At 46.7% G+C, this 16,726-nt stretch overlaps 1 protein-coding gene across 1 annotated transcript in view; it reads right to left on the bottom strand.

Moving 5' to 3' along the window:
- Positions 1-13,093, bottom strand: part of LOC142013950 (myosin-IIIb-like) — a 78,021-nt gene extending 64,928 nt beyond the window's left edge. Inside the window, exons 1-5 of the mRNA XM_074995972.1 lie at positions 12,977-13,093; positions 9,472-9,529; positions 4,684-4,784; positions 4,207-4,293; positions 3,906-3,971 (exon numbers count right to left, since the gene is read on the bottom strand). Of these exons, the coding sequence (XP_074852073.1) occupies positions 3,906-3,971; positions 4,207-4,293; positions 4,684-4,784; positions 9,472-9,529; positions 12,977-13,093 (429 nt within the window). The remainder of the gene's footprint in view (positions 1-3,905; positions 3,972-4,206; positions 4,294-4,683; positions 4,785-9,471; positions 9,530-12,976) is intronic.
- Between the last annotated feature and the right edge of the window lie 3,633 nt (positions 13,094-16,726).

Below are 16,726 nucleotides of genomic sequence, written 5' to 3' on the forward strand. Positions count from 1 at the left end.
AGCCAATTAGGAGGTTTCCAGAATCAAGTGAGTCAGACTCATCAGAGCACCTGGGGCCAATTAAGAACCAGTTAGACTGATTAAAAAGGGCTCCTCTTCTGTTAGCTCAGGGCATGCAAGGAATTGAGGAAAGCAGGTGCTTTGGAGGACCTGGAAGAAGCAAGCACAAGTAGGTACAAGAGAGAAGACCCTGGGGAAGGTGCTGGGGAGGACTGTGGGGAATTGGCCCAGGGAACTGTAGTTGTCATTCACCTATTATCTTAGACATTTGCATACAGCGGCTTTCATTGGACCCCTGAGCTGGAACCCAGAGAAGAGGGCAGTCCAAGTTCCACTCACCACACTCTCCCCATTTAAACACTGGAAAAGGTATATGTCCTTCCCTGTGTCACTTAGGACCATAGGTTTGGAAAAGACCACAGGAGGTCATTGAGTCCAACCCCCTGCTGAAACCAGTACCAATCCCAATCAAATCATCCCAGCTATGACTTTGTCAAGCTGGGACTTACAGATCTCTAGGGAAGGAGATTCTGCCACTTACACCAGTAACCCATTCCAGAGCTTTACCACTTTCCTAGTGGTATAGTTTTCCCTAATATCCAACCTAGACCTCCCACACTGCAACTTGAGACCATTGCTCCTTCTACTGTCATCGCCACCCTCTTTGAAACCCCCTCTTCAAGTAGCTAAATGAATGGATTGCATCCTCAGCAACTTTGTGGATGAAAAATCTAAGTTACAGAGAGGAAGGTCTAGGCTGGATATTAGGAAAGACCATATCATTAAGAGGGTGGTAAAACATTGGAATAGGGTACCCAGAGAGGTGATGGAATCTCCATCTCTAGAGGTTTTTAAGTCTCATCTTGACAAAGCCCTAGCTGGGACGATTTAGTTGGGATTGGTCCTGCTTTGAGCAGGGGGTTGGACTTGATGACCTCCTGATGTCTCTTCCAACCCTGTGATTCTATGAAAAAAATATTACCAGGCTCCCTCTGCTTTATGTGGCAAAATTTACATTCCAGAGGTAAGTGTTTGTCTCATTCAAGAAGGTCACATTTAAATGCACAACAAGGGAGGAAGAATTTGCTACACTTGTACATATTCATATGCAGCTGTCTCATGGCAATGCTGGGAAAGCATTAACAGAAGAGTTATCACAGTTAAACCACTGTACGGGCATTGTGTATGATCTTCAAACACATAGTTTTTGGCCAAACCAAATCTGATTTTTGCTGGATGGGCCTCCATTTTCAGGACTTCACTGCCCAAAGGCAACTTCTTACCTCCTGGAACTGTTAAAATATGTGGCTAACTAAGGACTGTAACACCATGTTCCCAACCGGATATCAGAGTACAATATTAATTCCTCAAAAATGTGATTCCTGAAGTTGTCCATTGAATACTGAGCTACTGCTTTGCATATCTACTGAGGATCCTGTCTAATGCTTGCTCTACACTTAAAAGTTAAGTTGACATAGCTAAGGTGCCATAACTACGCCAATCCATCCGCCTGTGTAGAAACAGATAGATAAAAAAAAAAATACTTCCATTGACTCAACTACCCTCATTTGGGAAGGTGGAGTTTCTACAGTGACAAAAATAAACCCTTCCATCACTGTAGGAAGCATCTAGACTAGTGGTTCTCAATCGAGGGTTCATGGTCCCTGAGCCAGTTTAAGGGAGCCACAGCACCCAGTGGCTGAAGCCTGGCACCCAGAACCATGGTTCTCCCAAGGCATTTGTGATGGAGTTGGGGGAGTGCATGTGAGACTCAGGCTGGATGAATGTGAGACAGGCAGAGCAGCTCCCAGTGGCTAAGGATGACCCCTGGGGGTGTAACCTAAGCTGGCAGGTAACACCTCTGACCTGAACAAAGAGTAGGGAGGAGCCAAGCTGGGTTTTAAATTAGAAGTGGCAGTTGGAAGCTGGGAGGAGAGAGAGTTGGAAGACAGCCAGCCTGGTGAAGCAGGAAGCTACACCCCAGAGGGGACCCCTCGGGCTCCTCTCCCCAGGATGGGTTTGTATGACTGTCTCTGACTGCTGCACTGACTCTTCTGTAAGACGCTGTGCCTCTGTCGACTAATAAACTTCCTGTTCTACTTGCTGAGTGAGAGCCACTCCTGCCTGCGGAGGGGGTGCAGTGCTTGGGGACCCCTGAACCTCATCACAGCATTGAAACCAGAAGCAGAGACCCAGCACTGAAGCCCAGAACCCCAGTAGCTCCATGGACCTGAAACTAGGAGTGAAGCTCAAGTCCAGAGCCCGAGTACCCCCATATGTCTAAAGCCCAGAGCCATGGGGCTCCAGCAGCTAAACCAAAAGGATGCACCCTGCTACCCCTAGTGTCTGATGGCCAGGGTCCCAAGGCCAAACATCCTCTGCCCCTTGCGGCTGAAGCCTGGAGCCCTGCAGCGTTAAAGTCCCAAAGCTCTGCTGTCACACCTGATGGCTGAAGCCATAAGCTCCACCCCCTGCTGGGCCCTGGAGTTTTTACAAGGACTCAGAAAATTCGAGACCTCCTGATCTAAATTACTGCATTAGACCCACTGAAAGAGGGGAGGAAGGGCAAAAGGCAGTTGCGCCTGGGTCTGGCTTTTCAAAGGGGCCCCAGCTCCATCTGCCCTTTTGAAATGCCGTGGAGTACTATACTGCTGTTCTGTGCATGGGGGAACAGGGGGAAGGAAGGGCTGACTGCCACAAGCCTCGCCCCCTCTGTGGGCAGGGAGCTGGGCTTCCCCTCCCACCTTCTCCCTGGGCTTGCAGTGACTGTTGGCACCAACTGAACTAAAGACTAAAGCTTTGGTATCAAAGCTGTACTTCTGCAGCGTCCAAAAAGTAAACACGACCCAAGGAATGTCTAAAAGAAGAGTGGCCTCATAGAAGAAAAACAAACTGTAAACATCTACAGCAGGTTTTACTCTGTCCAAATATTTAAGCAAACTTCAACCGTCATAAGAGCAGTGCAAGAGACTTTACTGGATAGGTCTCCAATTAGGCATTCTTCTGATAGCTCCTTTTTTTCTGCAGAACTTACTATTATCTCAGAAGTATAATGATGAGAGTTGAAAAGTGAACATTGTTTAGTGCTGATCATTTTAGCAGAATCTCAAACTAAGTTCTCCAGCAGAACTACTTATCACACGTCTTGGAGGGAGAATTCCTTCTGAATCCCACCAGTTCATCTTTCAGGGAACTAGTTATTCCCTACAGCTGGTTTTAGCCTTTAGTGTCAAGTGTAGGGAGAAACCATTCCCCCAATTCCCTCTAGGAGATGATCCTGCAGTCTGATAAGTCTCAATATCATGAAATTCACCCTGAGTTCTCCCCATTACTCCTAGTTACTCCCCTCACGTATCTGCAGATCGAAGTGCCTGTGCCTCATTCCATTTCACCATCACTTAGTTCCTTTAATGCCTGAATACCTAACAGTTCTCATGTAGACAGTGCCTGAAAAGCAGCATTCCAGGGGCTTGTGAGGTGGGATGTGGCATGAGTCTTAGTGTATAAAACAAGGAGTATTACAGCAGTTGAGAATCAAGGCAGAATGGGATACAGCCATGCCCCACATACTGACCAACTCTCACAGCACTTGAATCCTCCTCTGTACTTTGCTACCATACCCTGCTGGACCTCCCTCTCTCTTGAAAGTTCCCATCAACCCTCAGCACCCAAGGATCTTGCCTAGACTACAAAATATTACTACATTTGAGCTCACTGAACACTCAATAGCCATGATGACACAATGCTGCCCAGGATTAGCTCTGGCCTGGAGCCTCACAGACATGATCCAACATGGTAACCTTTTCCACTCCAGAAAAGGCCAATGTTTCACCTCAGAGATATGTTGCAACAGCACCCACAATATCTTCTCTGTCCCTATAGCACTCCAGTCACAATCACCATACCTGAGGGAAAGCACTCTGCTCATCTAGGAGAGAGAGAAGCCCCAGTGGCTTGGCCAGGAACAGGTCCTGCAGCAACAGAAGGAAAAAAATGAGTCTCTCACATAATGGCAGTGGAAACAGTCCATTCTCTCCTGAGAGGCCACCTTCCCTCCATCTGTTCACTACACACTTTGCCTCTGTCTTCAAGGAAACTTTTCCCTAGATCTTAACCCTGCCAACCTTGGATGCAACACCTTCTCAGTCCCTCCCCTGGACCTGGGGCTCGAGAGCTCTCTCCCATGCCCAGCTCCAGGTTACTCACCAGAATGGGTTTGTTATTGTTGAATGTAATTGTCTCCCAGGGCAACCCTTCCTCCTGATATGCAGCCTGCTCCAGCTGGAAAATGTGCTGAGACAAAGAAGAGAGTAAAACCGGAGCTCCCACTTGCACCAAAAGTCTTTAACCAAGCAAGCCATGCCTCTTTCGCCTTGACATGCTATGTGCAAGGCAGAGTCATAGCTTCAAACCACCTCAGCACTCACATGCCTCACCAAGACAAGGTTACGCCTATGGGCAATCCTGCTACGCCGGGGCAACATGCAGTGGTAACTCCCATGCATGAGGAGGCCCCTTCTCCTGGTCATGTCTCTGCTCCCATGGCAGGATCACCACTATCATTTCCTCAGCCCCACGGGGGGCATACTGTACTACAAGAAGTCACCACTCTTCCCTCCCATGGCTCTCCCGACACCATGTGGCAGCCCCTGCCAGGCCAGAGATACCACATCTGGAACTCACATAATTGAAGAAGTGCTGCAGCTGCTCGTTCGCCAGGTTTATGCAGAGCTGCTCAAAACGATTCACCACAAAGTTCTCAAACCCAAAGATATCCAAGATCCCTGGAAGGAGGGAGAGGAGCCTTAACATACACCCTTGCAGACTCACGAAGGGGGTGGCTGAACATTCCCTTGGCTACGCCCCCTATTTTGTCAGCTAAAATTTCCCTTCATTGAGCCCATGACATCACACCAAGCTCTCAGCCCATCAGAGACTGGTCTTGGTGGGAACCCCTGAATTACACCTCTTCCACAGGCTGCCTTGTCAACCTTGCACTGAATCTCATTCTCTCACACCAACCTCATCTGTGCAGCCAGCTACACCTCATTCACCTTCACTCCACAGACACCCCCCTTACAGACAATAATATTAGAACTAAATCCCAGTGAACTCTAGAGACCACCCTTACCAAAAATTCAAATTCTAATTCAAACCATGCCCCTTTGCAAAGATAGAATTCTCCTCCAGATTTACATCATTGCAGCTAGTTTCCTCTTCAGACTGAGCCACCCCAGAGACAGTGTGAAAAAGACAGTTACTTATTGCCATAACTGATGTACTTCATGATGCGTTGCTCATGTCAATTCAACTTCGGTGTGTATGCTCACCACATCCACTGGTGCCTAAAGATTCTCCCTCAGCAGTATCCGTAGGTGACAAGCTCCAGAACCCCCCCGAGTGAGGTACCCAGGCCACGCTATGTAGGGTGCTGCCAGGCCCCCTCCTCCATCCATTCCAGAAATTACAACAGAGGTCAAGGAGTGTGGGATAATGAATGGATAGGGGCAACACATCTCTAAGAACACCAGTTACAAAAACAGGTAACTGTTTTTTCTTCGTCAAGTGCTTGATCGTGTATGTTCAACTTAGGTGACTCCAACTAATATCTGTGGAAGTGGGTAGGCATTTAAGAACATGCTGAAAGAAACACAGCTCTACTGAACCCATCATTGTCTCTATCTTGTTTTGTGATGGTGTGATGGGACAAGCTATGTACCAAGACTTACATCATGGCCTTACACATTTCTTGAACTGGGATGTGAGCCAGAAAGCCCAAGGAAGACGTGAGCCCCTTTAGAATATGACGTCATCAACTGGGGCAGCTGGACACCTGCCATCATGTTTTGATGCAGGAGGTGACCAACTTGGAAATCCATTGTGAGGATACTGGACAATCTTTCATACATTTAGCCTAAGCCAGGAGCAACTGGGAAGACTTATGAAAGGCTTCATCTACTCTAGACAGAAGGCAAACACTCTCCTGACTATAGGACTCCTCCCCAGCCTCTGTACTGGGGATATACCTCATACACCAGTTCTATATGGAGCAACTCGCCTACCTCCTATCTGAGAAAGGAGTTGAGTTTGGGGTGAGTATACAGACACGCATGGCTCCTCACAATGGTGAAATATATATTCTTGGCTCTGTTCAAGATCAGCAGGAGTGAAGAGAGGGGTTTGCCACAGGGCTTTGGCTATCAGGCAACGCTATCATGAAAACATAAGGCCACCCTAGTTGGGGAAACCTAGCCACCCAAACAGAGTCTGAGGCTTTCTCCACCTCCTCAGTTTGGAGGTCCAAGTTGGTGACCACCATTTTCTAAAAGTCCTGATGTGCCATAGTGTCACCCTGAGGGATCTATGGAGGAGTGCCACGATAACCTTGTCTGAGGATAAAGAAGAGGAAGCTTGGGCTAACTGCCCTTCCTCCACTGATGTGAGCTGATCCTCCATCTCCTCCTACACATTGGGGTAGGAGGTCTAATGGACTCTGGCACTGGTGGGCGGCTTGCTGGGGAACCAGAGAGTATGTCCAAAGACCCAGCCACCGAATGGGTTGCCTGGAACTATACTGAGAATCCCCAGGGAGCCCACGGAACGGCCATGGTGCCTGGGGCTACTAAGCAGTCTGTGAAATGGACTGCACTACTGGCTGGGACGACTTAGATGTGGTTGGTCCTGCTTGAAGCAGGGGGCTGGACTAGATGACCTCCTGAGGTCCTTTCCAGCCCTATGATTCTACGAAAGGAGTCCAAGAAAGCTGGCTGTATTTTAAAGAACCTTTACAAACAACAGACACACGCAATCCTGATGTACAGTTAAAAAAAAAAAAAAAAAAGCAAATATGGTAGATGACCAGCTTGGCTTAACAGAGAAATCTTAGGTGAGTTTAAATGCAAAAAAGAAGATTGCAAGAAGTGGAAACGTATACAGATTATTATGGAAGAGTAAAAATATACTGCTTAAGCATGCAGGAGTGTTATTAGGAAGGCCAAAGTGCAATTGGAGTTGGAGCTAGCAAGGGACGTGAAAGGGAACAAGAAAGGTTTCTACAGGCCTGTTAGCATTAAAAGGCTGGTCAGGGAAGGTGTGTGACCCTTACTGAATGGGGGAGTTAACCTACTGACAGATGATGCAGAAAAAATTGAAGTAGTCAATGCTTTTTTTGCCTCTGTCTTCACAGAGCAGGCCAGTTCCCAGAACATGCACCATGCAAGTATAGAATGGGAAGGAGGTGGGCAGTCCTCAATGGAGAAAGAACAAGTTAAGAATGATTTAGAAAAGCTGAACATACAGAAATTCATGGGGCTGGATCAGATGCATCCAAGGGTGCTTAGGATGTTGGCTGATGTGTCTGTAGACCCACTGGCCATTATCTTTGAAAACTCATGGTGATCACGGAAGATCCCGGACTACTGGAAAAAGGCAAATGTAGTACTTATCTTTAAAAAAAGGGAAGAAGGAGATCTGGGGAACTAAGGACCTGTTTGCCTCACCTCAGCCTCTGACAAAATCACGGAGGGGATCTTCAAGGAATCCATTTAAAAGTACTTAGAGAAAAGAAAAGTGATGATGAATAGTCAACATGGATTCACCAAGGGCAAGTCATGCCTGACCAACCTGATTGCCTTCTGTGATGAGGTAACTGGCTCTGTGGCTTTGGGGAAGGCACCTCGACTTTGTCAAAGTTTTTGATAAGGTTCCCCACAGCAGTCTTGCTAGCAAGTTAAAAAAAGTATAGATTGGATAAATGGACTTTCAGGTGGATAGACAGCTTGTTAGATCTTTGGGCTCAATGCATCCATAGCTCTGTATCTGGCTGGTGGCCAGTATCAAGCTGAGTACCCCCAAGGGTCAGTTGTGGGGCCAGTTTTGTTCAACATCTTTATTAATGACCTGGAGTACGGAATAAATAGTATGCTCAGCAAATCTGCAAATAACACTAAGCTAGAGAGAGGTTAATATGTTGGAGGGTAAGGATAAGGTCCAGAGAGACGTAGACAAATCAGAGGACTGGGCCAAAGGAAATCTGATGAAGTTCAACAAGGACAAGTGCTGAATCCTGCACTTGGGATGGGGGAATCCTAAACACCGCTAGTGGCTGGGAACTGACTGGCTAAGCAGCAGTTTTGCAGAAAAAGACCAGGGTATTACAATGGATAAGAAGCTGGATATGAGCCAACAGTGTGCACTTGTAGTCAACAAACATAAAGGTATAGTGGAGTGCATTAGTAGGAGCATTACCAATAGATGTAGGGAAGTGATTCTTCCCCTTTGTTCAGCACTCGTGATGCTGCATCTGGAATTTTGTAACCAATTCTGGGGGTCCCATTGAAGAAATTATGTGGACACACTGGACAGTGTCCAATGGAAGGTGACCAAAATGATTAGGGGGTTGGAGCACATGGCTTGTGAGGAGAGGCTGAGGAATTTGGTTTTATTTAATCTACAGAAGAGAAGAGTGAAGGAAGATTTGATAGCAGCCTTGAACTACCTCAAGGGATGCAGAGAGGTAGCTGTCTTAGTCTGTATCTTCACTAAACAAAACAAAAAAAAGCAGTCCTGTAACATCTTAAAGACTAACCATATTATTTAGTAGATGATGGAAGAAGTGGATCTGTCCCACAAAAGTTTATCACCTAATCAATAATATTGTTAGTATTTATGGAGCTACAGGACAGCTTTTTTTGATTTACCTCAAGAGCAGTTCTAAAGAGAATAGAGAGAAGTTCTCAGAGGTGACAGGCGATTCAAAAAGGAGCAATGGTCCCAAGTTTGGGTGGAGGAAGTCTAGGTTGGATATTAAGAAAAACCATTTCACTAGCAGACTGGTGAAGGTCTGGAATGGGTTAACCAAGGGAAGTGGCAGAACCTCCTTACCTAGAGGTATTAAGTCCTGTAGCTCCATAAATATTAACAAGTCCTGGTTTGACAAAACCCTGGCTGGAATGATTTAGTTGGGGTTGGTCCTGCTTTCAGCAAGGGGTGGGACTCAATGACCTCCTGAAGGTCTCTTCCAATCCTATGATTCTATGATTGCATCGGGCAAAGGGAGAACAACTCTGACGCAGTGCTGGCTAAGAGCAGATGCCTCCAGATGCCCAAGATGGTGAGTGCACATGCTGCTCTGTCTGATATCGAGAAGCGCCCAATGATGCAGATGCCAGAGAACCATGGAAAGTGTTGAGGCCTACAGTCTGTGGACCAATGACAGTCTTGAGACCTGTGCCTAGGCAACAGGGACCAACATCAAGAAGCGCCAGGATTTGGACCCTCTGACTTTGATCTGAGAATTGCCATACTAGTGAGTAATGCCGGCATGGGGAGTGGTGTTGTGCATGCAGGAATCTGGCCCTCGATTAACAGCTCACTTGCAGGGAATGACTACTCTGGCATGCCACAGCTGCCAGCGGGCACCTGCCTCCATAGATCTATGTCTGGTCTCTGGTAATGCTTGGGCTGAAGTACCTGGCTCCAGTCTCTCTCCCACTGAGTGTTTAGGGCAATAGTGGGACCTCTTGTCTACCTGAGAGAAGGAGAAAGAGCATTGAGCACTTGGAGACTGAAGAGTGAACGATGGCTTCCCTCTACGTCAAGGCCCAGGCTATGCTGGAGTGGGTGGCATCGTCAAAAAAACATCTTGACCAATCTGAAATGCCTCCAGAGTGGACAGGACCTGGTTGCTCAAGGTAGGCATTGGAGAACAAGGGGGAGTGCCTAGTTCCATCTATGCCAATATTTCATCCAAAGGGTGATGTGCCCCATGGACTGATGGATGTTTAGTCTCACACGTGGATGGCAACTTTTCCTTTACTGCTGTCCTAGAACTCTTAGTTGGTACCACAGAAAATGACCGGGGCCAGGTTAATGATGCTAGGGGAGTGCTCCATACTGAGGCGCTGGTGGTTGGTGCTGATCTTGGGGAGTGAGTCTGGACTCACTTAGCAAGGCTTGTAGCCACAGTATTCTGTCTTTAGTGGTTCAAGGACAATAATATGGCCACTTTTCATCTCGAGAGACCATAGTTAGCAGCAGTGGTGAGGATCTACGGGCAGTGTTCGAGTCTGCAGTTTCTCTTGAGGCTTATCTGTCCACTATTGGATTTGCATAGTCAACTGCAATAAGTGCATTTCAGTCTACTTCTGAATTCCTGAGTCTAAGAGCTTTTCCTTGTAAGACAAAGTTCTTTTCTTTGCACATACACTATCAAAGGATGATGTGCCCTGTCCTAGCAATCGTTGCCAAGTATTTTGATCTGATGATGTAGATTCCCAGGATTTTGGATCCATGTTGAATTTTTTTTTAAATGGTGTTTTTGCATGTATCCTTGAATCTCACCTTTGGTTTTCCTCTTGTTCTCCACCCACATGACAGTTCACCGAAGAGGATTTCTTTGGAAAGATGTTCATCACCCATTCTTCTCACATGACCAAGCCATTGTAGTCTTCTGCTGTTGGGGATTGCAATGAAACTGGGCATGCCAGATCTTGACAGCACATCTGCATTTGAAACTTCATCTTGCCCGTGGATATTCGTAATTCTGCAGAGGCAGTGAAGATGGGAACTGTTCAATTTTTTTTCCTGGGTCAAGTAGGTGGTCCATTCCTCAGAACCATACAGCAGGATACTCAACACACATGCCTGGTAGATTAGTATCTTTGTTTTCACTGTCATCTTAGGATTGTTCCATGCTTGTTTCATAAGTCTGCCAGAAATCGTAGATGCCTTCTGGATTCTGATGTTCAGTTCTTTGTCCATGGATAGGTTTGTGGTGACAGTAGATCCAAGGTAACAGAATTATTGAAGCACATCTAATGGGCTGTTATCCAGAATGACATCGGGTCACTGAGGTATACCCTGAGTGAATACAACCGTTTTCTTCATGCTTACATCAAGGGAAAACAGCCTGCAGGATCTGGACAGAGAATCCATCAGTGACTGTAACGTGTCTTCATTCTGAACGATAGAGCTGCATCATCTGCGAAGACGAATTGCCTGAGGAGGTCTTTCTTGACCTTAGTATTGGTCTTGAGTCTTGCCAGGTTGTTGAGAGTACCCTCTTAAATGCTGCACTGCCTGGGTTAGTGTTTGGAGCAATTATGTTGCCCAAGCAGTACTATCTTACTCTCGGTCACCCCAGTTGAATCCGAAGGAAAGACAGAAGTCAGTACATTTGGAAATGAGGTGACTGCAAGGAGATGCCAGAAAGCAGGTTTGATGAATCCTCCCTGCTAACTGCCTTAGGGTCTTCACTCCGGATTTGCTGTTTGGGTTTACTCCCATACCCTTTGGATCTCCCAAACCTACTCAGAAGGCAGTGGGGAATTTTCTGACAGGCTTGTATTCCCTGGGGTGACATAAGGAGTCACACTTCCTTGGATGCCAGTGACCAAATCATGGTTCATATGCCATATGGATTAACCGAACTAATCCAAGGACTTAAGTAACCCAGACCCTCATCTTATGCAGAATGAGGAGGCAGCAACCACTCAGTCTGACCTTTCAAAAGAGATGATACTCCTGTGAGAGAGAGTTTCTGGATCAGTATCTACCAACTCATATTGTATCAATGTACTATATATGTACACCATAACACAGTATACATAGTACATTGATACAATATGAGTTGGTAGATACTGATCCAGATACACTTCCCCTCAGGGCATTCTTGTTTTTATATGGTAACCCAACAATATTCTGTCAGGAAGCGAGTACCTTGCCTAGTGCTTAGAGCAGAAGCTGAGGCATCTGCAAACTTGAATTCTATTTCCAGCATTTCCTTGTTTCAACTTTAGCAAAAGTCCACAAATGGCACACCAACATTGAGAGTGGCTTTCAAAGCACATTGGCAGCAAAGCAGTTAGAAGAGGCCCATTCCTTCAGCACTTGTGAGGCCCAGCTCTCTCTCTGCCTTAGTTTCTCCATCTGGAAACTGTGTTTAATAATAACTCCTGTCTCACAGAGATATTGGGAAAATGAAAAAGAAGTTACTCATCTTCATGCAGTAACAATGGTTCTCTGAGATGTGTCCCTGTGGGTGCGCCACCTTAGGTGTCATGCTTGCCCTGGTGCCATGGACTGGAGATCTTCATAGCCATTTTCAGCTGGACCATGCATGTGTGGACTCTGATGTGCTGCTTTGCACTCTTTTAGTCACATGCACAGTCCAGACTTAACCAGTTCCTCAAAACTGCTTCGAACCTGAAACAGAAGAAGAAGAATCGAAAGCAGGGAGGAAGGATGTGTAGTGGAGCACCCATGGGGACACATCACAAAGAACCATCATTACTGCACGAAGGTGAGTAATTTCTTTTTCTTCTTCGAGTGTCCCCATGGGTACTACACCTTAGGTAACTGAGTAGCAGTACCCTCCCACTCCCCAAAATAAACTAGGAGGCAGGTACCAGATTCAGGTCTTGTTCAGGACAGATAACACCACTGTGGATAGAGAGGTATCCTCAGTCATTTGCTGGTGGATGGTGTAGTGCCTGACAAACATGTTGTAGGATGCCCAGGTTGCCGCCCTGTGTATGTCATGAAAGGAGACTTCTCTGATGAACGTCGTTGACACTGCCATTGCTCTGGTCAAGTGCGCCCTTGGTTGGCAAGGTAAGGACATGCTCTGCAGCGAATAACAAGTTGTGATGCAGGATGTGATAAGGTTAGACAGTCTCTGCAAAGATATTGCCTTGTCCTTAGGATGGCAGGCTATAGACACTATCAACCTCTCGGTCCTCTGAAAGGGCTTGGTTCTCTCAATATAGAAGGCTAAGGCCCTTCTCACATCCAATGAGTGCAGTTACACGTCACGTGCCAAGGTGTGCAGTTTAAGGTATAACGCTAGGAGCACTACTGGCTTGTTAATGTGGAACTCCAAGGTGATCTTAGGGGTGAAATAGGGATGTAATCTGAGCATCACCTTTCTCAAAATGATATATGGTAGGATTGCCATCAGGGTGGACAGTTCACTCACCTTTTGGGCGGATGTAATTTCCAGGAGGAACACAGTCTTTAACGTCAGCAATCGGAGTGAGACCATGGCTCGTACAGGCCTCTCATCAGTATCTCTAGAACTGTGTCCAAACTCCATGGTGGCAAAACAGGCCATCTTGGGGGCGGTACAGATTAGCCAGCCCCTTGAGGAAACGTGACGTAATTGGGTGAGCAAAGGCTGATGTACTGTCAATTGTGTGCCTGAATATTGCAGCCAGGTACACTTTCAATGATGTCAATGCTATATCTTGTTGTTTCAGGTCCAATAGGTAGTCCAGAATAGTATGGATTGGCACTTCACTTGGAGACAGTTGTCTGGAGGAGCACCAGATCATGAATTGTTTCCATTTAGAAAGGTAAATCTTACATGTATTCTGTCGCCTACTCTACACAAGCACCTCTTTCACCTGGTCTGAGCAGAGGTCCTTGGCATTGTTGAACCAGCTATGAACCAGGCTGTGAAGTGGAAAGTGCAAGGTTGCGGGTGCACAATTGCCCCCTGATCCTGAGTCAACAGACCTGTGAGACAAGGCAGGAGCTGCAGCATGTGCAATGACATCCTGCGCAGGATAGAGAACCAATGCTGGTGTGCCCAGGCAGAGGCTATCAGTATGAGTTTGGCTTCATCCCTGTTGACTTTCTCTAGCACTCTGGGAATTGGTACTGTTGGGGACAATGTGTATAGTAGTGGACCCCTCCAACTGATTAGGAAGGTATCGTCTAAGGAGTTTGGTCCCAGACCTGCTCTGGAGTAGTACTGATTGCACTGGTGATTCAGATTGGTGGCAATCAGATCTATGACAGAAAACCCTCATGGATAAAAAAAAAACAGGGAGAAGGATGTTGTGGCGGATCTCCCATTCGTGATCCAGTGCAAAACACCTCCTCAAAGCATCCACTTCTGTGTTGTTAATGCTTGGTAAGTAAGACAGTACTAGTGTTATGTTGTTGTGAATGCACCAGTTCCACAGGCGAATTGCCTCTGCACAAAGGGATTGGGAACATGCCCCTTATTGGCAATTGATGTAATACATCGTGTCCATATTGTCTGTGAATATTTTGACAGGCCTACTGTGGATGCATGCTAGGAAGTACCTGCATGTGTCATGCACCGTTCTGAGTTTCAGCAGGTTTATATGGAGAGATGTCTCCGCAGCAGTCCACCGGCCTTGTACAGGTTGGCCATTCAGGTAGGCTCTCCATGGTATGAGAGAGGCAGCCATCATTATCAGCGCGGTTGGTTGTGGCCAATGAAATGGGACACCTTAAGGCAGATTGTCTGGCATAGTCCACCAACACAGTGACTGGAGAACTTTGCTTGGTACTGGGATCCATTTGGGAATATTGTGACTTGTGGGTCTGTACAAGGTCACTATACAATGCTGGATGCATCAAAATCACAGGCATGCATTTTGAACCACATAAGTGGTGGCTGCCATGTACCTCATAAGTTGAAGACAAGTTATGATCTGCACCTTTGGACTTGTAGACACTGTGTGAACTATGTCTTGAATGGTACAGTAACACTGGAGCAGAAGGTATGCCCGAGCTGTGATGGTGTCCAATTGTGCACCAATGAACTCTATACTTTGTGTGGGCTACACAATCAACTTCTGGTCATTTACAATGAAGCCCAATGAGTGAAAGGTAGCTTTTGTGACATGCGTCATCATGGCAACTTCTGCTTGAGATGCCCCTTTGGTAAGACAATTGTCTAAGTATGGAAAGATAATAATGTTGAGATGCTGGAGGTGCACTGCAACAGTCTTGGAGAACACCCTGGGAGCTGTGGTGAGGCCAAAGGGCAGAACCCTGTACCGGAAGTGTGCCTCACCCACCACAAACCAGAGAAATCGCCTGTGGGCAAGATGGATGGTTATATGAAAATAAGCATCTTGGAGATCAACCAATCAACATGATCTAGTGCAGGAATTATGGAGGTCAATGTGACCATCTTGAAATGTTATTTTCACAGGTAGCAATTCACATTTTGAAGGTCCAGTATCAGTGTCCAGTATCAGTCTCCACCCCTATCCGCCCAACTTCTTCTCGTTGAGGAAGTATCGGGAGTAGAACTCTCTCCTGAACTCATCTAGTACTGGTTCCACTGCCCCTATGGCAAGGAGGTGATCCATCTGTTGTCATAACACGATCTCATGAGAGGGGTCCCTGAAAAGGCACAGAGTAGGAGGGGTGGTGTGTGGGATGGTGTGGAGAGGGATGGCATAAGCCCAAAGACACTATTTCCAACACCCATCTGTCTGTTGTTATTTGGGACCACTGACTGAAGTATGGTCATAGACGGTGATGAAATAACTTCATGGGGGGAGGGGGACTGGGCAGAATGGTGACCTTGGTGGGATTGTGGCTCTCGATGACATTGTCAAACTTGCTATCTAGGTTGTTGCGACTGCTGATTGTGAGGCCGGTTGTTCCTACACTTCAATGCTCCCTGAGGGGGGTCTTGATTGATCAAATTGTCTTTCACAGAACTGTCTCTGGAATGGTTGAGTATCTCTCATATGATATGGCCCAAACTGTCGGCGCCTGAATGGCGGGGCGTACATACCCAGACTTCTCAGGGTGGTTCGGGAGTCCTTACTTGAACGTAGTACTGTCTCTACAGATTCAGTGAAGAGCTTTCATCTGTCGAAGGGCAGATCCTTCACTTTACTTTGGAGCTCTTTAGGGACACCTGAAGTCTGAAAACAAGACACCCATCTCATAACTATTGCTGTGGCTGTAGAGCGAGCCACTGTATCGGACACATCAAGGGCAATTTGTACACTGGTCCTTGAGGCAGCGTAGCCTCCTTGGACAATCGCCTTAAGTAAGGGCTTTTTTGAGTCTGGTAAGTAATCCATTAAAGTCATGAGTTTGGAGTAACTGTCAAAATTATGGTTTGAAATATGGGTCTCACAGTTGGCCTCGTTAGAAGCAAAGTAGAGGAGGAATAGATTTTGCGACCAAAGAGGTCAACACGTTTAGAGTCTCTCTCTGTCAGCTTATACTGAGGTGCTTTAGCTCTGTGCTGAGGAGCCTCCACCACCAATGAGTTGGGCTGAGGTGGGTAAACACATTCCATATTGGAGGAAGGGACAAAATATTTCTTGTCTACCCTTTAGTTGGTCACAGGAATGGACGCTGGCATCTGCCGTATATTGTCTGCAGCTTCCACAATGGCTTCTCCAAGAGGGATGACTATTTTCAAAGAAACCAGGGGTCTCAAGTTCTTTGACAGTCTTTGTTTTCCTTCTTGGACCTCTGCCCGTTTAACACCCTGGCTGCAGGCAACCCTCCAAAACAAGTCCTCAAACTCCCTGTGATCATCAGGGGGAAATATGTCACTGGGAATGACTGCCTCATCTGGCGAGGACGAGAAGGCATCAGTAGGGGAGGGCACTCGAGCTAACATGTCAGCGTCAGAGAAAAGGACCTCTTCTTCCCCTGATTGAGGGGGAGAGGATGGAGGTTGAGGCTCAGAAAATGGTGGAGCTACTGGAGACAGGCTGGGTGACCAGGAAGCCACTGAATAGTTCTCTGGGGACTTGCACCGCATACATGTATCCCAGTCCCAATAATAATGCATCTCATGGTCCTGAGTTCCAGAATAGCTCTACTGGTGTCTCACAGAAGAGTAACACCTGTGCAGGGAGTGATATCTATAGCCATGTCTGTAAGATAAATGACACGACTGTGACTGCACTGATGAAGGAGGTGGAGACATGGA

Source organism: Carettochelys insculpta, chromosome 5, assembly GCF_033958435.1.
Source record: "Carettochelys insculpta isolate YL-2023 chromosome 5, ASM3395843v1, whole genome shotgun sequence".
In the NCBI taxonomy this organism is placed as follows: Eukaryota; Metazoa; Chordata; order Testudines; family Carettochelyidae; genus Carettochelys; species Carettochelys insculpta.